The sequence below is a fragment of the Hesperophylax consimilis genome, chromosome 17 (assembly GCF_061612785.1).
Source record: "Hesperophylax consimilis isolate HC1 chromosome 17, BYU_Hcon_1.0, whole genome shotgun sequence".
NCBI lineage: Eukaryota > Metazoa > Arthropoda > Insecta > Trichoptera > Limnephilidae > Hesperophylax > Hesperophylax consimilis.
The window spans coordinates 34,303,610-34,330,606 of NC_142852.1; the positions used below are offsets into that span (position 1 = coordinate 34,303,610).

Consider the following 26,997-nt stretch of genomic DNA (forward strand, 5'->3'; position numbering starts at 1 on the left):
GTAGATTAAAGTAAAAAGCACTAACTCCGTAAAACGCAAAAACGAATCTATATATAACCTTTCTACTCGTTCGTCCAACTGAAATAACAATCAGAGTGATAAACCTCACCAAACGATACGATGATTTGACGTTTCGCAAGATGAAAAATATGTTTTTTTAAATGAAGATACACACAAAAAGATAAGCATTGTTACATGAACACGTTAATCATTTAAAAATGGCGCTGAATAAGCAAGATGGTTATTTAACAGAGTTCTACTTACAATTTGAAACTGAACACAACACTGGCGAGTCGCCGATGGCAGGTTTTGATATGTTCAGGTTGGACAAGCTGCTTGTCATGAAGTACTTTGGAAAACCGATTATATTATTATAGGTATGTATACATAAAAATACATATAAAACGTAATATGTATCATAAAATATTTTTATAACATTATAAAAATAACACACTAATTAACACTAATTTTTTTCGAATAATGTTGAAACTTTTCAAATTCTATCAAAGTACCTACCTAAACACTAACACAAACGTACTTAATAAAAAAAATGTTAATTATTTATATTTTATTTTTTTTAGTACTTAGATAGATGGAAAAAAATTAATAGCGTTGATAATATTATGTTAAATTTTATTCTTATCTTTTAAAAGGCTATTTTATACTTATGAGAGATAAGGATTTAAAGTCACCTTTTATTTCATGTTTAAAATGGTTATTTTTGTTCCTAATAATTGATCCTCATTGTTGTTATTATTTAAATTTATGAATCTTTTGCCCAGTTTTATTTCGATTACTGTATAATAATGACTAGCCATTTAATAAATAAAGATTCGAAATTTTAAAATTGGAAATTCATATGTCATACGGCATATATTTTGGTCTAGTAATGTGTAATTTCTATCACCTAAGAAATTCTAAAAAAAGTACTATAGGATTCATATGTCTTATACTGATTTATAAATGTGGAAATTCTAACTATACAATATTGTAAATGTTCTCCAAAATGCCCTGGAAAGAATTTCAGACTTGTGATGTCCCGAAAGAAACCATTCATCTGTTCTGAATGCAATTACTAATATTATCCAAATTGACCCTGGTAATAAATTACATCTTTGCGATTCTTTCAAGGATAAAGAAACCATCCTGTCACTTTGAATGCAATCAACAATGTTCTCAAAATTTGTTTTGACAGCATCGCCATTCCATTGTAAGAATATTATGTACTTAATACCCAATTTGGCTGTCCTGAAACGGGAATCCTTTCCAGTTGGACAGACAGAGTTTCATTTTGTTTTGTATTGTTTGTAATTTATATTATGTATAAAATAAAATAAAATTAAAATAAATAAACACTGTGACCGGGTATCTCATCAAAATGACAATTCAACACACCTACAAAAAGTGATATAAAGTCATGAAAAGTGATGAAACAAAAAAATACACAGGTAACTATTTAGCCTAGTTTTTGTTTCATCAATTTTAATGACTCCATATCACTTTTTATAGGTGTTTTTAATTGTCATTTTGATTAATATCATCGATCCGTCCATTCAAACGTGCACTCTAATTATTTATAATAGCTACATGCACAATAAATAATTATCCAACAAAAACTTAGGATTGTATGTATTGGTGAATATTATGTACTCTTTCGAAACTAAAATACTTGTCCCTTTCTTCGCTGAGCGGAAGGAGTGTTTCTCGGTAAACGCAATTTCGAAAGAGTACATAATATGCACCAATACATACAATCCTAAGTTTGTGTTGGATAATTATTTATTGTGCATGTAGCTATTATAAATCATTTGAGCGCACGTTTGAATGGACATTGTGCGCACCGATATTGGTTAAAACTGGTTCGAACTGGTTATGAACATCCGTCCGCCATCTTTTCTTACACCAGTAGTCCAAGTGAATATATTTACTCCAAACGGTGCCATAAATTATTGGTACGCTTTGAAAAGAGATCGGACGTCAATATTTACATTTATTGTACTTTTTTGCTATTTCGCTTTGCTAGGAAAGACATGGAAAGGCGATTTTTTTGCAATCCTGAAATTAATTTATCAAAATAGCCATAATAGATTATGTTAATTCAAAATTAAACAAAATTAAAATGATACATAAGCAAATTTTTAATGAAAAAAACTAAATAATTTTTTTCCTTTGGACTCTTTTGTCAAAACTCGAATGTGAAGAAAAAAATATTTCGATAAAACTACAGAAAACAGGGACACGCTTAGATAATAATGAGAAGTAAGTATTTTCAGAACTTGTTGTTGATTTCAACATTTTAAGGTTAGTTTTTTTGTTTTATTATTCAAACCAATTTTTTATTCAAACGCCGTAAAATGGCTTTTACAATAGAGTGATACATCGAATTATAAGCATACAGTGGTACACAGCAGCATATTGGTAATAAATTACAGAACGCGTCATGTGTACACAAAAATATTATTGCTAGTGATACAGTTGTTAATAGAAGTGCAGTGAGACAAAATATAATTAAAAGAAATATCTACTAGTGTAGTAATAGTTGAATTAATACTAGGTTTGTCAAAATATGTACCAATGACCCTAAAATAGGTTCTAAGGTTTTCAGTTTAGGTTTGAATAAAACCCAATTAAAAAAGTTGCCTAAATATAAATATAAACACACACACAAAAACGTCATATTTTTTTACGAAATGGCTACTAAAATGCATTATTTTCCAGTTTAGCAAACTGGAATACTTACTTTTCATTGTTATCTAACTGACACACGGTGGTTGTTTTAAATTCTTATTTTTTATATTTCTATTAGTGTCCCTATTTTCTACTATTTACCATTATTTTAAACACTAAAGCCCGTTGTCCTTCTCGCTCGGTAACGGTACAAAATTGACAAAAAAACCGGAGACAGCGCACAGAAAAGTAAAGTTCACTATGGTTCACTGCGGCTTGTAAAATAGACTTTGTGAGATTTTTCTGCGCAGGGTCTCCGGTTTTTGTCGATTTCTTACTGCAAAGGGTTTATTTATGCGGCAAAGTGAGTATCTTGGTTTGGCCATAGTAATGAAAAAAATTAATAACATTTGAATAAGAAAAAAATTATTTTGCCGTACTGTAGCTCCAAATTTGAAAAATGTTAAATTAATATTATATAGGTAGGTAAAAAATAAAAAATAAATAATTTTGCATATCGGAAACTGGCAGCACTGATTTAGTATTAAAAACATGGCGTCCGTTTAATGTTGTGGTGTCACTTCATATGTCATAATTTTATTTAATTCCTTCAAAAAGTTAATACAACTGGAGAGAGACCGCTCCAAAAGGATTTAAATAAAGAAAGGTATTTTTTATTTATACTTTTACACCATTTAAAGTTTTTTTAAGTAACCCAAACCAAAAACAGATGTTCGTTGCATTTGACAGATGTGTCGAAAGTTGAAATTATCGTCCCCCGCAAATTTTTGCGCAATTTCAATTGATTTTAATTATTGGGAGATTAGACCATCTTTCCGAATTGGAATGTTGCTTGAAATGGCTTTAGCCATGGTTTATGATGACCAGATACTTTCAAATCTATCCCATCATTACCAAGAAACAAATATCAGAAATACAAGTAATTCAGCTCTTTAAAAAACTAAACTTGATTTCAACTTATTTTTCCAAGACATTATCTAGGTTACAAATAATAAGTTTGTTAGAACTTTGGGTAAATATTCGGAATCGCTGGACACGGATTACATGAAATATTTTTAAATAAAACCTTCTGTTTTACCTTAATTACTATAAAAGGAATCTGACTGCATTTGGGATATTATTATTTTTCTCTTATTCCGCTTCACTCTTAATACGCAATATTTTACTTTCAAATAAATGGATTTAGCTTTATTAATTCAAAACATGATTTATTATATCGGGGGAGACGGAAAAATACGCACTTTTAATTTTAATTTCGTTTATTAAGTCACTTACGCGATATGTCAATTAGTATGCGGCGCCGTTATCAAGAGTTGGATTGTATTCATAATATCATATTAGAATTAAATCACAAACCAGTCTATACAAACCTAGCGTAGCCCACAAACTACTTAAAAACTGGGATATAACTCTAAAAGGGACGCGAACAGGCGTTATTAAAGGTTCCCCAACATTTATAGTAACTTTTAGTAATAATATAACTAAATTCAAGTATTAATTAAAAGTAAACATTCCATATTTACCGTGAAGCGGAATTCGTAACCTTTACTGGGATATTTTTAATTTTAGCATTTTAATTTTTAATTACGTAAATCGAAAATTCACTTTCGTTGTATGGGATGACAGCTGGAATGGTTTCTGTTGATAACATATGTTGATGTGGCTAGATTTTTTACAATTTACTCTACACAAATACTAGGTAGGTAGGTACTATTTTAGCCAAACTCGAAAAATAAAATAAAATGGTGTAAAATAAATAGGTCACGATGGCTGAGTTGGTTAAGGCTCCCGGTAAGTCAAGAGATCCTGGGTTCGATTCACAGTTGCGACTGTTACCTTTTTATTTTTCTGTGTCTTATTCTGTTTCATGTTCTGTTAAGTTTTACTAGTATTATTTTAATGATTTCAAGTCCGCCCAACTATTGAATTTGGAAGCCACCTTTGGGCTGGTGCCCCAAAATACTTAATAAACCTGCTTGAATCTGTGCAAAGGAGAGCGATCCGTCTGATTGACAATCCGTTGTTAACAGACCGATTGCCTTCTCCAATGCGTAGACGCAATGTAGGCATGCTGTGTCTGTTCTACAGGCATTTCAATGGAGCCTGCTCCAAGGAGCTAGCAGCATTGATTCCTGATGCACCAGTGCACGTGCGCGAAACTCGACGGACACGAGCTGAACACCCGTTCACGGTTGACGTTGGCTTCATGAGAACGGGCCGTTTTTACGACTTGTTTTTGTGTAAGTCGGCTCGTATGTGGAACGAGCTACCGGCATCTGTTTTTCCTCCCTCCTATAATCCGAGCCTCTTCAAGGCCCGCATTAACAAATCCCTTCCTACAGCCCCTACCTTATTCCGCCTCACAACGCCGCCCAACCGGGTGGTGACATAGTTCCCCTGTCTGTACACTGCACAGGCAGGGACGCTCTTGTGAGGTGTCACATAAAAAAAAAAAATGATTATAATAATAGGTTTGATGTGTTGAATTTCAGTGCAATGTCCTAGAAAGCATGCAGCCCGCAATCTCTCCGCCGCCTACCCTCTTCCGCGAGGTTCACAAACACGCTTGGTTACATCATGTTCCTGACCAAGGGCCAGGAAAGGTACCACACACTTAATATAATAAACCCCGCAATGCTCCGCCATTGCTGATGTCTTTCTGAATTTTTATACATAAATATACTAGCTGTACCCCGCCACATATTTCTGTGGTTCAGTCTGTCGCAGGTGACATCTATATAATAAAGGTATATAAAAACACACGCATATTGCGAATGCAAAGTTGTGTCAAAATTTCAAAGCAATCGGTAAAGAACTTTTGGAGATATAAAATTTTGAACAAACGAATGTTTACATTTTTCAAAGGATAACAAATTATTATAAAAAATAATTACTTGCCTGAAGTATTTATTTATTTATTAACGGACATCGACCAAATTACAAAATAATAACACAAATACAGTAAAATGAAAAATACAGGTGTAGACAAAGGTACATGAAAGCAAAGACATAAGGCAGATATAATATAAGAAAATAAAGTGACAAGTCGAATCAAGTCAAGACTACGCCGTGGGTCAGGACCACAGGACACTTATAATATTCCATCACTTGTTTAGCGACTGGCAAAAATCATTCAGACTTATCCCAAAAAAGTTAAGGTTTTGACTTGAGTTGACCAGTCTACACATTCTGGACAATGGTGAATAATATCCAGAATTTGTTGAATGATGGTTGAGGAAGAACAGTTCATTATTTCGGAGTCTTTGAGAGGGGCTTTCAAGTTACTTTGCCTTTTTCTAATCCTAGCCTCCTAGCAATCCCTCTTAAGAACCGATTCAATATGTCGAATGTGGACAGCATAAAAAGGAGACCAGATAACACAAGCATATTCAAGATGGGGGCGAACCAAGGAGTATTTACGTTTTTGAAGTCCGAAGTGATTCCAGTGATGAAACCAAGTAGTTTGAGGGATTTATTAACGATTGCAGTTATGTGATCCCGAAAAGAAAGCTTGCTATCAAGAGATACACCCAGGTCTTTAATAGATGTAACAGTTGTTAATCAAATATTATTAAGTTTGTATTAGAAGACAATCGGTTTTTTTGATCTATAGAAGGACATAATTTTGCATTTATCGACATTTAAATTCAAATAATTAATTTTACACCAATCATAGAAAGAGTCGATATCCGATTGGAAAAGAAATACACATTGAAAATAAATTCCGCTGACGGGAATTGAACACACACCTTCTTAACGGCCCATTCTCCATTAAAACACCTGTAGAACAGACTCAGCATGCTCACATTGCGTCTGCGCATTAGAGATGGCAATAGGTCTGTTAACAATGGATTGCCAGCCCAGAGGTGGCTCCCAAATTCAATTGTTGGGCGTACTTTAGTTTTGTATATGGTTAACAGCTGGTTACTAAGATTGATTGATGATTTGTTTGTTTGCAGAAAACATGCACGCTTTGGTGGGTGGTGTTTTGTGTCCACTGCGACCGCGCCCCCTACTTGGAGTTCTACGCGCAGCCGGCCGCCGCCAACACGCATCAGCCCGCGTGGCGGCGGCCCCTGACGGCGGCGCTCAGCGTCACGGCGGGCTTGAGGCCCCGTCCGCCCGGACATCGCCTCACGGTTCTGACGCCGGCGGGAAGCACGACGCTGGCCGCCCCCACATGGTGAGTAACTAGCTAAGCAACTAACCATCCGTGCATATTCAGGTGAGTGGAGTACTGCACACACTGCGGTCGCACCCTCTAAATTTTTCTAAACCTATTAACGTCATGTGTGTTTTTCACAATTGACACAGTGCTACACACAACATTGAGATATAGGTAACTAGAGATGGCAAAATTTAGCATTAATTTTCAGATTTTTTAGCATTAACAATTGGAAATTTAGCGTTTTATAGCATTTTGAGGCATAATTTAGCGTTTTGTAGCAAAATAGAAAAAAATATATTTTCTGAATGTTTTTAGCGCATATTTTAAGTATTTTTGGTAAAATATATGTTTAACCTTCATTTGCAAGTATTTCCATGTGAAAGATTATAAAAAATTAATTTTAATATTAAATTAATAAGGAAGGAAACACTAAGTACGGTTCGAACAAAAACACAACAAATGCAGATTGCGATTAACATCAATAGGCGTAATTTATTTCGCACAATTTGTTTAATGTCAAAAAGCAATTTTAGCCTACAGTACAAAAATATTAAATATTTACCCATAAAATAGTAACAAAATTATAAAAAATCGTAATGTAAATATTGATTTTTTGAAATTCTCACATATTATTTTAATATTTTCGGGAAATTCGCGCATATTTCGCTAAATAGAATAATTTAACTGAAATGCGGCCAAAATCACGTTTTTCGCGTTAATTCGCGAAATAGAAATCACTGGAAACACTTTCAAATGCCTTGAAACGCAAAGAAAACTTATAAATGCCCTATTTTCGAAACATAAATATTTTTTCGCGTTTTTAGTTAAAACGAAATTTTGCCATCTCTAGATATAACCCACAAAAAACTACTCCACAAACTACTCAATTCACAGCCTCCGTGGTCGAGGGGCGAGGCTTTTGACTAGCATGCCGAAGATTGCTGGTTCAAATCCTGGTTCAAAATCGGTATTCTTAAGACGAATTTATCGGCAACACAAAATAATATTTATTATAAAGGTTTCAAAATGTTCAATGAACTCCCTTTAAATGTTAAGGAAGCCAAAAGTCTTGCAGTTTTTCATGGGTTATGTCTCAATGTTGAAGTCCAAATATTAGTACGTCGGTAGATGGATTCGCACACTAGATGGCTTTAGCAGTGTTTGAAAGCCAGGCACCCCCCCACCTCCTTCTTCCCGTCTTCTTCCCACCCCACTATCTTCTGCCACCCAACATACCCCAAATGGGGGTGATGCCATAGTCATGGACCCTCATAAAATGATAATCGTTCCCTGGGAGTTCATACAGGCCAATTTGAGAATCTATGTTCCAACAGAATCGAAACATTGCTTTTGTTGTGTTTGGTAACCTTATTTGAATAGCTACGTACTTCCTCTTCTGCGTGACCTTCCCCAAAAACAGCATTGTTTGATTGTCTGTTTGTTTGCTTAGGGAGGAGATGCAGGACTGGGTAGACACGCTGCGCAACAAACTGCACGAGATGAAGATCCTTCAGCCGCGCGAGAACCTGTACTCCAAGCCGCCGGAGCAGCTGCAACGCACGCGGGCCCCCACACGTGACCCCACTTCCCCGCTGCCCCCACCGCCGCCCGGGCCCCGTGCGCGCGTACCAGGCACCGCCGACACTAACAGCAGAGGGAGTGGTAACGTGGGAAACAGTGGTAGTGTTGGAGGAAATGCCAGTAATGTTGGAGGAAGTGGTAATATTGGGGGAAGTGGTAATGTTGGGGGAAGTAGTATTGTTGGGGGGAGCGGCGGACGTATAGATGCAGTGATGATTGAAGAAAGAAGTGCAACGGATGATGTGGGATGTAGTAATAGTGCAAATGTGGGCGACGGTGAAAATGATGCAGGGAGTGGAGGAAACAGTGTTATAGTTGGAGTAGGTACTAATGCTGCTGGGAGTTTCGGCAACAGTAGTAATACAGTCCTTGGTACGAGAATCGAAAACCTTTCGGACACGTCCGCCAGTAACGTAAATACCAACATTACATCCGGCGATTTACTAACCAACGTTAGTGTGATGCAGCTAGATACAGCCAACCTCGCTTCCATTCCGTCATCAGGAAGTATTTCCGATCCGACGACTTCTTCAAATACTCCAAAAGTCATTGTAGTGCTTCCAGACTCCGAGAATATCATCGCAAGAATGCACGTAGAGGCACCAAACAATGGCACCGCGTACGAGACACTTTGCGGCCCGCCGAACATCGAAACCGTCGCAGATCGCTGGAATCACCCCGCAGACGAAATACGAAATCCTCAAGATGACAGAACCAGTGAATGGAACATTCGCTCCGATGAGAACTTCGCTCATTTTGAACAAAATGTCGTCACAGTTGGAAGCAATAGCTTCGTAATCGTCGAAGATTCAAAAAAACCTCAAGATCTGATCAGATTCGACGATAAAATAAGTGGCACTAAAAATAATGAATCCAGCGAAGATATTAGTCATAATTACGATGATTCTTTGGATGACCCGTCCAAAAAACGTCAAGAAAAAATGTCGGACGCTTGGAACAATGTCGAAGACATCGACCAACAATTGGATCTTTTGAATTTGGCAGAAGATACGTCCAAATCGCCCGGAAATAACTTGTTGAATTCGTCCGATCTGGAGTTTGGGTCGTCTCGCATGGCGAACATATCCGGCATGAGCGTGTGTCTGGTTGATTCGGTGCTCGGTGCGGCCAACGACTGCGGCTTGTTTGCCGAATTCGACTTTGACGATGAGGTCAAGTTCGATGTGGAGAGTTCGCCTGGCGATGAAGGAACGGTGAAGAGAGATTCGAAAGGATACACGCAGGTAATATTAACTATTTACGTTGATTTAATGTTGTGTACCGACCATTTGTACTTGTAAATGGACTGTAATTTTAACGAGATAGAAGGAATCAAGCAATCGTGTTTGTTTATTGGAAAATTGGGAATGGTGAAAAAGCGGCCTTTACTTTGTGAATGATGTTTGTTTCATTTGGAAATTCCGGTGGCTTCTGGATGTTTCCGTAGGCACTATTGATAGTTTGTAGATGTACATCTAATAAGCACGTTGTTTGCACTATGTCAGGTCAGATTAAACCTTTAGCGGTGAAAGATGCTAGCAATTGGCAATTTCAGAGCTTATACCATCCTGCTGGAATGATCGGTATGCGAACTGTAAACTAAAGTGGCGCCATCTCACCGAAGAATTTAAGAGTCATTGTCGAGCGCCGTTCACTTCCGACATCCACGCTCTGCTCACATAGATAATTGATGTTCCCGGGCGATGTTTCTCAATGAACAATATGGTATTCATTCGCACCACGTGACTTATGACACGTGATACAAAGAACGAAAATTCGAGCCGGTTGAATTTAAACGATATTCAACAATGAAACAAAATAATACTCGCTTTGGGCTTCCCTTTTCAAATCTTCATTCTTGCTTCCTTCGAAAGTAAGAACCTTTAGGAAAAGAACAAAACAAGGGAAAAGGCAATTTGGGTAGGAACTGGAATGTGAGATAAACTGTTATTTTGAGAGACGATCAGAATTACTTTATTTACAGTCACCATGAATAGACACTTTTTACAGGGTTTTAAAACACTAGATTCAGGTCGGTTCCTGTTCTTCCTTAGGAAAGGTAAAACCTTTGATTGTGTTGGAGCAAGAGAGAGTTTTTAGGGAAAATCATGGACACTGTCAAATCCAACTGGTACATGAGACTGTTTTTACCGACGTGATTTATCAGCAATTAACTAGCAGAGGCGAGAACCTTTCATAATTAATGTGACCTAAAATTCACAGATGGCACTAATGGTATATAATCAATTCAATATACTGCGATCAAAATAATAGACCAGGGACCCAATTTTCATTTCAGTAGACAATTGCTCGCATGCGAGGATCGCGCACTATAAATTATCTACTGTTTCGATAAATGCGTATTTTCGACCGTCGTAGATAATGTAAAACAACCGATATTAATACCAACATAAAAATGTACCAATTTTATTTTTTTATAAGGTAACCCGTGTATTTAACTCCATAGATTTGATACATTTTTCTATATACATCTGTTTACGACTGTCAATTTTCAATTCACTTTGTTGTTCGTTGAAGAAGTAGTTGTTTCCTCTTGCGTGTTTTTTGACCCAACAGGATGTTGGTAAGATCCTGTGCCAAAAAAATTCAACGCAATTAAAATCTGAAAAAAAAACAGTGTTTTATTATCATATCACTGATTGAGTACAAAAAATTAATGTTTTTGCATATAACGGGGATCATTAATCGTTCTTACCCTCGTTTTAACATCTACAGACTTGATTTTATACGGTTCTTTCATCAAAGGCGACAATAGATCAATTAATTTGAGCACCAATTGTTTAGATAGTCGAAAATTTTTTACGAACAGTTCATTACTCAGACTAAATGCATCATTTCTTGAAAAAAAATTTCTTGGTGGCCTTTCAGTTAACACACTTTAATCGGGAAGAGTAGTTCTACCCGTTCGGTCGATTGATGCTTAACGTCGGGAAGGGTAGTTCTACCTTCTGCGCCCGCCTCATTTCAATGGCAGAAAAGAAGAAATTATCTGATGTTTTTATATGAACATTATATACCAATCTCTTTATAAAGGTCCCAACTATATGTACATAATTATCAAATTGCAATGCAAGTCTTTTTTTTGTATTTATCTTGGAGTCTTTTGTGTACATCGATATTTCAACTAAAATGGCCATTATTAATGAACACCTGACACTTGATATGTATTGCGTTTGAAGATCAACGAAATAAGTAATTTAGATAACATATTCTGTTATTCTAATACAGTGAAACCTCTATCTATTGGTTTTAAAGGGACCTATCGAAATAAACGATGAATGCGGGAAAACAATGAATGCGGGATTAAGAGGACAAAACACTAGGAGATACGGTCCAGTAAAGATACCGTCCTCCCAATCTGCATAACCGTTGGTAGATTTAAATTATAAGAAGAAAATAAGTTTTAGATGTAAATAAATGTATTTATTTAAAAAAATACAAAGTTAAACAGAATAATTTTTTTTTTAAAGTTTATTGCATTGTAAATACATAATCTTTCATCGACATTTGTTTTTTTACTGTTTTATTTCCGCAAGTCAACAGTATATTTTCGGCTTTGCAAATGATATTCTTTTCGGCATCAGTTATTGAGTGTGCGTTGTAGAAAGTTTTCAATATTTCAAAGAGAGCTTCTGAAAATGAAGGTACAGGCAGCGGCTCCTCTTCATCAATATCGACCTCTTTTGTTGTCTCCGTCAATCTTGCGTCACACAAGCTTTCGATAGTTTCTATCTCACACGTTGGAATATTGTCGTCGAAAGTAACAAAATTGTTAAAATTTGTCAAATTTGGTACCAAGAGATAATAATTTTCTCCAGTTCGCTAAACTTTAATTCTTTACTGGTTTTTCTAGTTTTCGAAGATTTTCCGCACTTTTGAATTTGCTCCCGAATTTCGTTTTTTTTTCAAGAAAATAGAATTTAACGTGGATGCCGCGATTCCTAAACGCTTGGCTATATCGACGGGTTTTTCAGCGGGGTTTTTTTCCACCTCTTCGATAATTTTCAATCTTTCTTGAAGAGTACGTACTTTTTTCATCAAACGGCTCATTTCGAAGATAGTTTAAAAGCTCAAAAAGGATAACTGCAAACACTCCACTAAGTTCGGGTATCTAGCGACAACTGACGACAACTAGCGACTGATGGCGGCGAAAAACTGTTATTCTTTCTCTTTTTCTCTCACAATTTTCGCGCATCGTAACAAGTGCTGTCTGGCGCCGTTTAAACCTAGACAAAATATATCAAATACTCGACGTAATTCCTACGATGAATGCGGGAAAATGGTGGACGTAGAAACGATCGATGCGATATATTTTTGTATGAAATGAATTCGGACTAGAAGAAATAAATGATACATCCGGGAAAACGATTATTTGAGGAACGATAGATAGAGGTTTCACTGTAATTCAATTCCTGGAACCAGGGTTTTTATGACCATGAAACCCGAAACAAATCTTTCTATCTCTGTTCCGCACCCACTCAACTTCTAGGTGCGAGCGAGAGGAGAGTGTCGAGCATTTAAAAACAGCAGGTATCGGCAAACACAGTTAGGCGGACCATAATAAATTTTTACAAGTGCGTGCCAGTTTTTAAAAAGCAAATTGTCCTACGGTTGTGTTCCGAGGAGATAATATTTATATTTGCTTTTTCAAACCTTTCAAAATGGATTCTGAAAATTACGAAAGTGATAACGAAATCGTCGCAGATAATTTATCTGCCTGTTCTAGTAATTATTTGCCTGAATTCCATAGTGAAAGAGAAGAATCTAGTGGAAGTGAAGAAATTCCTTGTAGGAAAAGAATGTCAGTGATTCCATTACAGTTCAGTGATTCTGAAGAAAGTGATATGGAGGAAGAACAAGGAAATATTAGATGAACAATTTTTAGACGTAAACTGTAACTGATTATATAAAGGTGATTAAAAACTTAAACCTAATAGTGTATGGTGAAAAAAATAAACAATATTATGTGAGCAATACGAGAAGCATTCTACGCTAAGTGATTATTTTAAATTTCATTTGAAAAAATAACCAATATTATTAGCACGTTCCGATGGTTTTGGTCCGCTGTATCGTGCGAGAGGCAATTGCACACGTGGTATTTCAATGAGTAATAATGTGTTACTCTGACGATACTTGAGAAGTGGCAATTGTTTTTATAATGATTTGGGCTTGGTGAAAATATAATAATTTGTAATTTTATAAAATTGAAACCTAGTTTATACTTAAAAATTGAACACTAATGACTCAACAATGACTTTGTTTTCGATTTATCATGTTGCATTAGAAATAATACTTGGTTTTCAGCTACAATAATTATATAGCTTGGGTATGCTGAGTTAGTATGTAGAAAATTTTATTGAAATATTTCCATTATTTACGAAGATATAGCGATTTAAAACAAATTAAACAAATTCGCGCGGGACCTTTATTTTCGCCCGTTTTCAGCGGTCAGCCGGCGAAAAAATAACCCGATCAAAGTGTGTTAAATATTCAGCCTGTTCCATGTCTTCGGTCGCTTGTATGTGCGTCAAATCTTCAAAACTCACCATTTTTATAATAATTTTTTTATAATAATTAACAAAAATACGACACACGCAAACCGTAGAAGTAACACTTTTTGACAGTTGAACTACTACTAAAACCAATAGTCCAATTATCTACTGCTTTGTAATAGATAATTATCTATTAGAAATTCCAAAATACGCTTTCTATCGAAAATATTAGTAGATAATTACTGGATGATAGAAAAACCATAGACAACGTAGATAATTATCGCATGCGAGCAGTTGTCTACTGAAATGAAAATTGGGTCCCAGGTTCTTCCCAACTACAAATAGTAGACAATCGCTGATCCAAGTGCGAGCCACTGTAGAATTTAGCAGCCACCTCTGGTCTCTAACCCTAAAATACTTGAACAGAAACAGGCGATCTGTTTGATATATAACCCGAGCAACACCGGCTATAAGCTTGCCGGTTATGTTAAGTTAAAAATTTAATAAGGTTGACATCTTGGGTAAGGGAACGTCATTGTACATAATCTTTCCTTCTGCAGGTGAACTTGAACACAAAGAAATCCGACGGTTTTCGGAATCGACCGACGATAGAGCCTTTGTCGCACGTCGCCGCTCCGCCGCAAGACGACGGACGAAGACGGGAGCGACCAAGCAAACCGACTCCAGCACCGCGAAGTAAAAAAGATCCGGCAGGCTTAGGATCTGAAAATGGTACGTAAAAAAATAAACTAATTTTATATCCCTGGAGACAATTACATACAAAACATAATTTTTGTTGTAGAGATCTCAAAGTGGCAAACAAGAGACACAGTTATTACCGTAGGGAATAATATGATATATACGCAAATACGAACTCCGTGGTAAAGGAGTAAGGCTCTCGACTAGCAAGCCGAAGATCGCGGGTTCAAATCCCGGCGTGCGCAAGTAAATTTTATGAATTTAGCTTATTTTACAATTTATTAATTTATAGTACACTTGCGGCGCGTTCAACATTGGAACATACTCTCAGTATCGCCCTGGTGTAAGACTGCCATTCAGAAATGAAACGTTGCTTGAAATGGCTTTAGCCGTGTTTGGTGACCAGATCTACTTCCCTATTTCCTTCCCCTCCACTACCGTCATCCTCACAACATATCCCAATTGATGATGACACAGTCTCACTGGCTCCAGACGGTTGGGAGCAGTTGGGTCTCTTTTGCAGTATTTTAAGTGACATTAGAGAAAGTAAGATATTGAGCATATAAGAACGACAGACTACTGGCAGTACTTCGTCTCGTACTGCGTTCCGTATTTGTCTTAGTGTAAGCAAGTAAACGTATTGTCATCTCAATCACACCCGTGATGCAGAATGTAGTATTCTCCGCAACTTTTAAGTGCATAAACGCTGCACGGTCCTATATCTATTTACTCACTTATTCTTTGAATGTCTATCTTTGTCAAACACGAATCAATCCTAGAATTCATGTTTTACTGGAAACAGTGTGTTAATTTATGTTATTTTGAAAAAAAAAAATTCATAATAATTTTCTTTTCAGATTTAACTAAACAGCCTAACGAAGAAATGAACGAATCGTTTGGTGTCTACGTCAGCCTTACGCAGACTAGTGACTCTGCAGATCTCCAACGACTCGACGACAATACTATCGCAAATAATACAAAACCCATCGTTGCAGCGAGGTAATTATATTCCTTTTTTTTTTTTATTGAAACAAATATAATTTTGTGCTATTTTTTACTGATTGTTTCGCAATTGATCCAAAGCTTTAACAGGCCGAGATTCGGCCTTTAACGGGGACCGTTCAGATGTCATAAATTCAAAATGGCGCTGATTTTTGATTTGATGGTCGTCAAATGTGAACTTGACCCAATCTTACCAAGCTGTAACCTAACCTAACCTAACCTAACCCAAATTAAGTCTATTTTCCTTTGTTTTAACAAATGGATTGCTGTCTTTTTAGGCGGATTGTTGGCCTTGTCCTACAGGTATTTCATTGGAAGATACTCCGAGGAACTAGCGTCCACAGTCGAGAAACACAACATACCTCAAAAAAAAATCATACCTCAGAATATTGTGTTAGTTGTTTGCAAATTGACCAAATTGTGGGCAAATAATGTCCAGTGGCTATATAGTATTCAGTATTACTTACCCCATGTCCTGTAGGAGTTAACCACTCAGAACATTAGAACGTCAAAAGACGTAAATATGATAATAGCAGTCAAGACATTAGAACGTCTTTTCACGTAAACGCGCGAGATTTTACAAAAATCGATTTTTTTCCATCACTAGTATACGGATTGCCATGATTTAAAAAACAGAGTATCGATAATGAATAACGCTACGCGTCTGTATTCAAGAATATCTATGGAACGTAGAGTTGGATTATCTAAGCCGATTGAATCTGTCATCTTGTTCGTTCATAATTTATTGCGTTTCTAAATAATTTATTAAAAATATTTTAGATTGGACGGTTAATATTTTGAGGTGACTAATAGTTTTTAATTATATTTCTTCAATATATAAAGTGTTATTTCTTTATGATACTCAGAAAAAAGTACATTTTTCACAGCTTTGAAATAATTATAAGCGATTTTTAAATATTTTTGACGTTTTCATAAAATGTATATTTAGAAACGCAAATATTTACGTATAACAACACAATGCGATAGTGGATTTCATAATCTTTCCAAAACATTTTTTAGAATGAGGCTACGTTTCCCAAAACGTGAGTTACGAAGCTTTTAGCAAAACTCGTAAATAACACAAAAATTATCACGTTCTGACAGTTCTCAAAGGAACACATAGTAAATAAATGTCTTTGTCTGAGAGGTTAATTTAAAAAAAAAATCATTATTATTTAATTGGATGGTGTTAAATTTTTTTTATTCTTCTAGAAGGAGATATCTACTCAATCGTACATCGTCAGTCCCAGATTCTGTCGGAACCGAACAAATATTGGACACGTACCGCGGGGATTTGGTACAAAATGTACCGAAAGAATGCTCTAACGTTACCATAATTACCTTAAACAACCAACATTCGTCCAACTCTAAAACTAACGAAGAAAAATTTTCCGCGAACGCAGATTCAAACAAACTTAATACTAAAAACAATGCTACGGATGATGCAAAGAACTTCAGAGAAGTTATTAAAAGAATTGAAGATAATTTCACTAAACCCGATGGATCGAGTTACGTTAATTTTGAGCCTCTAACAAATCAGTCATCGGATGATGATGAAATAGTGTTTCGGGATAAGCACGATGTCACAGTTTCAACGGGGTATGGACATATACGACACAGCACGACGGCAAACAAATCCAAGATGGAAGAAGGACATAACGAAAAGAAATTGAACGTAAGCAGGCTCGTAGAAAATTTAGATGATTTATTGGGGTCTGGGAGCAATGCCTTTAAAATTCAAGTCAAAGACACGTTGCGAAGACAGTCAGAAGGCAATGGTTCCAATTTAACCGCGGAAGGGGTTTATGAAAGTGTTTTTACCCCGTTCACTGTAAAAAGTAACTCGAATTTTGGAAAGCTAGGATCCAAACTGGTGGTGAATTTACCAGTTTCGCCTAAAACTGTACGAAATTTAGCTGCCGAAAGATCGGCGGATAATTTAGATGTTATCGTAAATTCACGGCAGCTCGTCAATTTGAACGATTTCAGTATTAGTAGTAGTATTGATAATGCAGCTAGAAGTGACGGAGTTCAAAGAGTCGTGGCGAATAGTGACGGACATTCCAGGGTCCCGGCGAATAGCGACGGACAATCCAGGGTCCCGGCGAATAGCGACGGACAATCCAGGGTCTTGGCGAATAGCGATGGACCTTCCAAGGTCTTGGCAAATAGCGATGGACCTTCCAAGGTCTCGGCAAATAGTGATGGACATTCCAGTGTCCTGACACACAGTGATGGACATTCCATTATCCTGACACACAGTGATGGACATTCCGGGGTACTGGCGAATAGCGACGGACATTCCAGAGTAGTGGGGAGAAACGAAGCACATCCGACGAATGTCTCAGTCAAGAATGACGGATATCCGAGAGTCACGGCTAATAATGAACATCACGGAGTTGCTGCACACACAGACGGAAATCTCATTAACGTATCGGTGAACAGTGAAAGTAGCAACGCCCCGGTAAAGAGAGCTAAAGAAACTAACGAATCCAACGCCAATGGTAACTACGAGTTTCTCTCTGGGATAAGAAACGGCGGTGAGAGCACTTCGAGAAGCAACGGCAATGATCCGAGAATTCCACCAAGAAATCAAATTCCAAACACCGGGAGAAACTTACAAAATGATAATTCAAACGTCGACGTCAATCTCAACGCCTCTCGTAATCAGAAAAAACCATCCGAGCCCGTTGACGCACGTCTGAGATTGTTTACACGCGGCCTAACCGATCTAAACCTGATTTCTAAACTGCGTAGCTTCAACCAGAACAAGGTGACGCAGAAAACACAGCAAACGAGTCAGTTTTTTGTGGATGGGCAAGTTTCGGACGATTTCGCGCAGCAGGGCACGTCCAGTGGGGCGAAGAAGGGAAGTGTCTTCACTTCAAAACTGAACAACATGTTCGGCAAGTCAAAAAATGTGGAGAGTGTCGTGAAAACAGAGTCCAGTTTACGAAGGAATTGGTCCGAACACAACGACAGAACTCAGCCCAGCATTCCGATAGCGAGGAATGACCCCTATAAGGTAGTTATAAATATTATTTATCGTTATCAAGTTTAATAATAATAATAATAATATTTGGCTAATTTATATAGCGCCGTTTTCGTGAGAAATCACCTCAAGGGCGTTGTACAAATATATTTCTTAAATACTTAATACTAGAACTACTGACTTATCTCTAAGACTTATATCTATTGACTTACGACTAAGGCCTATAACTACTATCTTAACGACATATATACGAGTATTTACATATTTAGCAACTTACAACTAAAATTAATATTAACAATCTAATCTTACTAACGCCAGAAGAAGAAGGAAGTTCCATTATATTAGGGTGTTTTTATTGTTAGCTGGATATATATGTTAAATGAATGAAATTAATGAATAAAATCAATCGTCAATCTTAAACGCATTTAGATGATTCATCTGCCAACAATTAAACCGATTGACTTGTTGTGTTCCCGCTGATATTGTCCATTGTCCATTGGTAGGCGAGTCAATAGAAAAATTGAATGAACGGAATCGCTAGATAATGTAACAATTACAGTATAAAAAAATTAAAAAAAAGAAATATTTGGATAGAATGATGGATTTATGGAAATGAGTGTCTGAAAAAGTGAGTTTTTAGTTTGGATCTAAATTCTGTTGGGCTGGTTATACATCTCAATTCCATAGGAAGTTTATTCCAAGCCTTAGGGCCTGATACTCCGAATGCACGATCACCAAACTTAGTGTTAGGATTTCGCTTAGGCTCTTTCAACCTTCCAATTGCAGATGATGTCGCTGATCTAAGAGTTGACTGCCTTAGACCAGTATTTTCCGGAATGCATAGCTCAGTGATATACGGTGGCGCCATTTCGTTGATAGCTTTAAACACCATCCAGCATAGCTTGTACTGGATCCTTTCAGGACACTTCAGCCAGTGAAGATTTCGGAGGTGCTCCGAAATGTGCGAAAACTTGGGTACCCCGGTAATAAGCCTTGCTGCGGCGTTGAACACTGATTGTAGATTTGCATAAATGCCGTTGCAATAGTCAAGACGTGATACTATATATGAGTTCACAAGTAATTTAGTTGCCTCTGTTGAAAGGTTCCTATGAACTGACTTAAGTTGTCTAAGGTAGAAGAACCCCGTACTAACGGTCTTATTTACCTGACTTTTTAAAGAAAGGTCAGAAGGTCAGACTGTTTTGCGCTTTGCAATCAAATCCAAATAAATGGAATATTTCTAAACTGTTTTTTAAAGGTGATGCTTTCAGATGTTATCATTAGAAATAAACATATCATTTTTTGAAAAATCAAATTTTGAATGCAAACATAAGAAAGTTTTAAAAATGGCTCGCCTTACGTTTTTTCTAATTGAAATTACTTGTAATGAAAAAATAGAAAAACACACATATTTTATTAGACAAATGTATTTTAAACGTTATTGTCACCTCATTTTTTTGTTGTTTCATATAAAAATAATTGATAAAAAATTTACAAACTTTCAAAAATTTCCCCAAATTGTGATTGGAAACTTTGTTTTGATAGAGGTGCCCATTTGAATTCTTCTGTGGTTAATTTCTAGATTTGAATATAAAGCGTGATGTTTTCTCTTTCTAACACCATTTAGATCATATTTCTCACCATAACAATAATGAAGACATTTTTTTTTTATTGTTGATACATTATTTTACAATATTTCATATTTTAATTCAGTAATGTTGGCCTCACTGGTAATATATTAGTAAAACTGTGTCGTCTGCGTAACTAATTATTTCTCCATATATTTCCATGTTGCAAAGTTCATTTATGTAAATTGTGAAAAGAACGGGCCCTAGTATGCTTCCTTGTGGAACTCCGTGTGTAATCGGCAGTGGTTTGCTAGTATAGTTATTAATTTTGACTTGCTGTGTTCTGTCGCTCATGTAACTTTTCAATAGTTGGAGTTCTTTGTCTTTGATACCCATATTTTCTAATTTTTAAAAAAGTGTTTTGTGGCAGATTGAATCAAAGGCTTTAGCCAAATCTAGATATATCGCTATGCATTTAAACCCTTGATCTAAGTTGCTATGATATAATCTATTGTACTTGCCAAAGCTTCTTTTGTGCTTCTTTTTTCTCTAAATCCATATTGTTTGTCCGAGATTAATTTGTTTTCTTCCAGGTATTTTATTATTTGGTTTTTTAATAGTCTTTCGAAAATCTTTGATATACTGTGATACTTATAAGAGATGTTCCCGAAAGTGAACAAATTAGCTTGATGTCAGTGGTAGTTTTAAATTGTAGGAAAATAATTAGTCCGTGGTCTGTTAGCTTCGCTTCTTTGGAAATGTATTTATTAATCTCGTGTTGTGTGTTCTGTTCACGGTGTAGGCTGAGCGCCGGCATCGAGGCGCCGTGCCGCTTTGTACACCGACCAATCAGAGCGACGTCAGAGCTGAAAGAAGGCGGAGCAACTCCATGAGCAGCGCCACTACTGGTCAGTCGTTATCTCATTGCATTTTATAATTTAAGCTTGAGGTGTTTCACATCAATTCAAATGTGATTGTTATCAAATATGACATTGGCATAAAATGTGATTTTGGCATTAAATGTGACATTGGCATCAAATGTGACATTTTCATCAAATGTGACACTGATATCAAATGTGACACTGTCATCAAATGTGACACTGTCATCAAATGCGACACTGTCATCAAATGTGACACTGTCATCAAATGTGACATTATCATAAAATGTCACATTGCCATCAATTGTGACATTGACTTCAAATGTGACACTGTCATCAAATGTGACACTGTCATCAAATGTGACATTATCATAAAATGTCACATTGCCATCAATTGTGACATTGACTTCAAATGTGACACTGTCATCAAATGTGACACTGTCATAAAATGTGACACTGTGATCAAATGTGACTCTGTCATAAAATGTGACACTGTCATCAAATGTGACATTGGCTTCAAATATGATACTGTCATCAAATGTGACATTGGCTTAAAAAATGACATTGGCTTCAAATGTGTTATTATCATAAAATGTCACATTATCATCAATTATGACATTGGCTTCAAATATGACATTGGCTTCAAATGTGACATTGGCATAAAATGTGACATTATCAAAAATGTGACATTGGCATCAAATTAGACATTGTCATAAAATGTGAAATTGTCAAAAAATGTGAAATTGTCAAAAAATGTGATTGGCATCAAATGTAACATTGGCATCAAATGACACATTGTAGTCAAATGTCATCAAATGTAAAATTTTCATCAAATGTGACAACGTCTTCAAATGTGATATTGGCTTCAAATGTGACATTGGCATCAAATGTGACATTGTCATAAAACGTGTCACTATCAACAAATGTGACATTATTATCAAATGTGACATTATCATCAAATGTGACATTGGCTCAAATGTAACATTGGCTTCAAATGTGACATTGGCATCAAATGTGACATTGGTTCAAATGTAACATTGGCTTCAAATGTGACATTGGCTTCAAATGTGACATTAGCATCAAATGTGACATTGTTCCACAGCCGAGCTGTTGAGCTTAAGAACAATTCGTTAAAACAATCCATTCTTATGCGAAAAAATGTCAACCGTCTACAAAAGTTTCTCGTCTATGCGCCGGTGCCGAAGGGATTAATGACGCTAGTTCTTTAGAGCAAATACCAGTAGAACAACTATTTGCAGACGCGGTGGTGATTAATATTTTATTTTTATTTTTTTTTTTTTTTTAAAAGAAAGACAAACATTCCCAGGTTACGAATAACCCAACAATGTTTGAAAATCTCCTACTACCACCACAGAAAGCCGAAAATGTTGCTTGTGTTGTGATGGAGGACTTAGCCAGCCGAGGAATCGAACACGCGACGCTCGGGTGAGACCCAAGCGCTATGCCCACTCAACCACTGACCGGTCATATATATATATATATATCTGGTTTTTTTTTCAGATGATACCGTCACTCCAGCACCCATTGTCAACAAACCAGTGAAAACTCAAGGTAATTTGTTGAATATTACCAATTCCTCTAAATTGATACACCAGCTAATGGTGACAGCCGGTTATTTGCCAAAACACAAGGAACAGAAACCAAAGGAAGAAACTAAAACTAATTTACCTCGGTTATCTGGGACACCATTCCGTTTAATTGGGACAAATTCCCATTTGAATCGATGGAGCAGTGTCTCAGTAAAAAAAAAAATTAGTTTAAAAGTATGGGCGTGCGGTGCGGAAGTTTTGAGTTCATTCGGCAGTAATACGTTTCGCCCACGCTAGCTGTTTGCGGTCCGCCGACATTGTCAATGTAAAGTTATCTCAGTAACTACTCGTAAGAAATTATTTTTTGGGTTACTGTTATTATAATATGTAATTGTTTGTTCATGATTTTTTTTGTACTTATCTTCGATTATTTTATTTTTTCATATTAATTGTCACTGCATATCTTTTACATTTTGCTGATGGCGAACTGCAAATCTTTCTTTTCACTTCTGCTTCACGACCTCCCTCATCACTTATAGACAAGCCTACGTGTATAAAGTCGTTCACCGTTTCCAAGTCTGAGTTTCTTTTCACTTCTGTTTCACAACCTCCCTCATCACTTATAGACAAGCCTACGTGTATAAAGTCGTTCACCGTATCCAAGTCTGAGTTTCTTTTCACTTCTATTTCACAACCTCCCTCATTACTTATAGACGAGGCTACGTGTATAAAGTCGTTCACCGTTTCCAAGTCTGAGTTTCTTTTCACTTCTGTTTCAAAACCTCCCTCATCACTTATATCTAATATAGAGTCTATCCATCCATTCTACTAATATAGAGTAGTGGAAGCATGGAACTAACTTCCACAACATGTCATCCATTCTAATAATATAGAGTAGTGGAAGCATAGAACTAACTTCCACAATATGTCATCCATTCTACTAATATAGAGTAGTGGAAGCATGGAACTAACTTCCACAACATGTCATCCATTCTACTAATATAGAGTAGTGGAAGCATGGAACTAACTTCCACAACATGTCATCCATTCTACTAATATAGAGTAGTGGAAGCATGGAACTAACTCCCACAACATGTCATCCATTCTACTAATATAGAGTAGTGGAAGCATGGAACTAACTTCCACAACATGTCATCCATTCTACTAATATAGAGTAGTGGAAGCATGGAACTAACTCCCACAACATGTCATCCATTCTACTAATATAGAGTAGTGGAAGCATGGAACTAACTTCCACAACATGTCATCCATTCTACTAATATAGAGTAGTGGAAGCATAGAACTAACTTCCACAATATGTCATCCATTCTACTAATATAGAGTAGTGGAAGCATGGAACTAACTTCCACAACATGTCATCCATTCTACTAATATAGAGTAGTGGAAGCATGGAACTAACTTCCACAACATGTCATCGATTCTACTAATATAGAGTAGTGGAAGCATGGAACTAACTTCCACAACATGTCATCCATTCTACTAATATAGAGTAGTGGAAGCATGGAACTAACTTCCACAACCTGTCATCCATTCTACTAATATAGAGTAGTGGAAGCATGGAACTAACTTCCACTACATGTCATCCATTCTACTAATATAGAGTAGTGGAAGCATGGAACTAACTTCCACAACCTGTCATCCATTCTACTAATATAGAGTAGTGGAAGCATGGAACTAACTTCCACTACATGTCATCCATTCTACTAATATAGAGTAGTGGAAGCATGGAACTAACTTCCACAACATGTCATCCATTCTACTAATATAGAGTAGTGGAAGCATGGAACTAACTTCCACAACATGTCATCCATTCTACTAATATAGAGTAGTGGAAGCATGGAACTAACTTCCACAACATGTCATCCATTCTACTAATATAGAGTAGTGGAAGCATGGAACTAACTTCCACAACATGTCATCCATTCTACTAATATAGAGTAGTGGAAGCATAGAACTAACTTCCACAATATGTCATCCATTCTACTAATATAGAGTAGTGGAAGCATGGAACTAACTTCCACAACATGTCATCCATTCTACTAATATAGAGTAGTGGAAGCATGGAACTAACTTCCACAACATGTCATCGATTCTACTAATATAGAGTAGTGGAAGCATGGAACTAACTTCCACAACATGTCATCCATTCTACTAATATAGAGTAGTGGAAGCATGGAACTAACTTCCACAACCTGTCATCCATTCTACTAATATAGAGTAGTGGAAGCATGGAACTAACTTCCACTACATGTCATCCATTCTACTAATATAGAGTAGTGGAAGCATGGAACTAACTTCCACAACATGTCATCCATTCTACTAATATAGAGTAGTGGAAGCATGGAACTAACTTCCACAACATGTCATCCATTCTACTAATATAGAGTAGTGGAAGCATGGAACTAACTTCCACAACATGTCATCCATTCTACTAATATAGAGTAGTGGAAGCATGGAACTAACTTCCACAACCTGTCATCCATTCTACTAATATAGAGTAGTGGAAGCATGGAACTAACTTCCACTACCTGTCATCCATTCTACTAATATAGAGTAGTGGAAGCATGGAACTAACTTCCACAACATGTCATCCATTCTACTAATATAGAGTAGTGGAAGCATGGAACTAACTTCCACAACATGTCATCCATTCTACTAATATAGAGTAGTGGAAGCATGGAACTAACTTCCACAACATGTCATCCATTCTACTAATATAGAGTAGTGGAAGCATGGAACTAACTTCCACAACCTGTCATCCATTCTACTAATATAGAGTAGTGGAAGCATGGAACTAACTTCCACAACATGTCATCCATTCTACTAATATAGAGTAGTGGAAGCATGGAACTAACTTCCACAACATGTCATCCATTCTACTAATATAGAGTAGTGGAAGCATGGAACTAACTTCCACAACATGTCATCCATTCTACTAATATAGAGTAGTGGAAGCATGGAACTAACTTCCACAACATGTCATTCATTCTACTAATATAGAGTAGTGGAAGCATGGAACTAACTTCCACTACATGTCATCCATTCTACTAATATAGAGTAGTGGAAGCATGGAACTAACTTCCACAACATGTCATCCATTCTACTAATATAGAGTAGTGGAAGCATGGAACTAACTTCCACAACATGTCATCCATTCTACTAATATAGAGTAGTGGAAGCATGGAACTAACTTCCACAACATGTCATCCATTCTACTAATATAGAGTAGTGGAAGCATGGAACTAACTTCCACAACCTGTCATCCATTCTACTAATATAGAGTAGTGGAAGCATGGAACTAACTTCCACAACATGTCATCCATTCTACTAATATAGAGTAGTGGAAGCATGGAACTAACTTCCACAACATGTCATCCATTCTACTAATATAGAGTAGTGGAAGCATGGAACTAACTTCCACAACATGTCATCCATTCTACTAATATAGAGTAGTGGAAGCATGGAACTAACTTCCACAACATGTCATTCATTCTACTAATACAGAGTAGTGGAAGCATGGAACTAACTTCCACAACACGTCATCCATTCTACTAATATAAACCTATTTAAAGCTCCATTGGATTCTTATTTGGAGAGAAGAAAGGATTAACTTATTTTAAATTTAAAAACAACTCAATTACTGTTGCTTGGTCATTAAATATTAATTTGTTTTTCCTCTGGTCCAGTACTGTCGATGAGGGCGCAGCAGGTACTCCGACTCCGAGGTGAGATGTCTCACGAAGGAGGCGTCCGACTGCTGCTGAGGGCCAAGGACTGTCCGGAGCAAGCGGTGGCCCTGGTGGATATCTACGGAGCCGTCTGGTGAGCCAATCCATCCATTATTCCGTCCATCTTTATGACAAACGGCTGCGTCAATGTTTTCATACAACATTTAATTTTAGATCTTCTTCTTCTTCTTCTTCAATGGCGCTACAGCCCATTTCGAGCCTTGGCCTCCTTTAACATGAGCCTCCACCGCCCTCTGTCCTCGGCCGTCGTCTTCCAATCTGCAACATGGAGTAGTCCTCTGGCATCTTTCCTGACCACGTCCTCCCATCTCAGCCTAGGTCTGCCCGCCTTTCGTTTGCCTCCCGGGTGTCCTGTTAGAACCTTCTTTGGTACACGTGTGCTTGGCATTCGGTGCACATGTCCGGCCCATCTTAGTCTTTGGAGCCGTAAATGAGTAGAGAGTCTGGGAGCTTGGTAGATGTCATATAGCTCCTTATTGTGGCGGATTCTCCATGCCTCTCCCTCTCGCACCGCTCCTAAGATTCTTCCAAGTACCTTTCTTTCGAAGGTGTCCAGCCGTTCCGCAGACTTCGCTGTCAGTGTTCCCG

The 26,997-nt window shown here is 36.9% G+C and overlaps 1 protein-coding gene across 1 annotated transcript in view; it reads left to right on the forward strand.

Annotated features, from left to right (window-relative positions):
* The first annotated feature begins 3,218 nt into the window (after positions 1-3,218).
* LOC149416478 (uncharacterized) overlaps positions 3,219-26,997 on the forward strand; it is a 34,123-nt gene continuing 10,344 nt past the window's right edge. The window contains exons 1-10 of the mRNA XM_089641724.1: positions 3,219-3,334; positions 5,181-5,291; positions 6,648-6,871; positions 8,307-9,681; positions 14,511-14,682; positions 15,507-15,648; positions 16,864-18,676; positions 21,014-21,119; positions 22,611-22,661; positions 26,347-26,482. Coding sequence (XP_089497850.1) covers positions 5,199-5,291; positions 6,648-6,871; positions 8,307-9,681; positions 14,511-14,682; positions 15,507-15,648; positions 16,864-18,676; positions 21,014-21,119; positions 22,611-22,661; positions 26,347-26,482 — 4,112 coding nt within the window. The 5' untranslated portion in view covers positions 3,219-3,334; positions 5,181-5,198. The remainder of the gene's footprint in view (positions 3,335-5,180; positions 5,292-6,647; positions 6,872-8,306; positions 9,682-14,510; positions 14,683-15,506; positions 15,649-16,863; positions 18,677-21,013; positions 21,120-22,610; positions 22,662-26,346; positions 26,483-26,997) is intronic.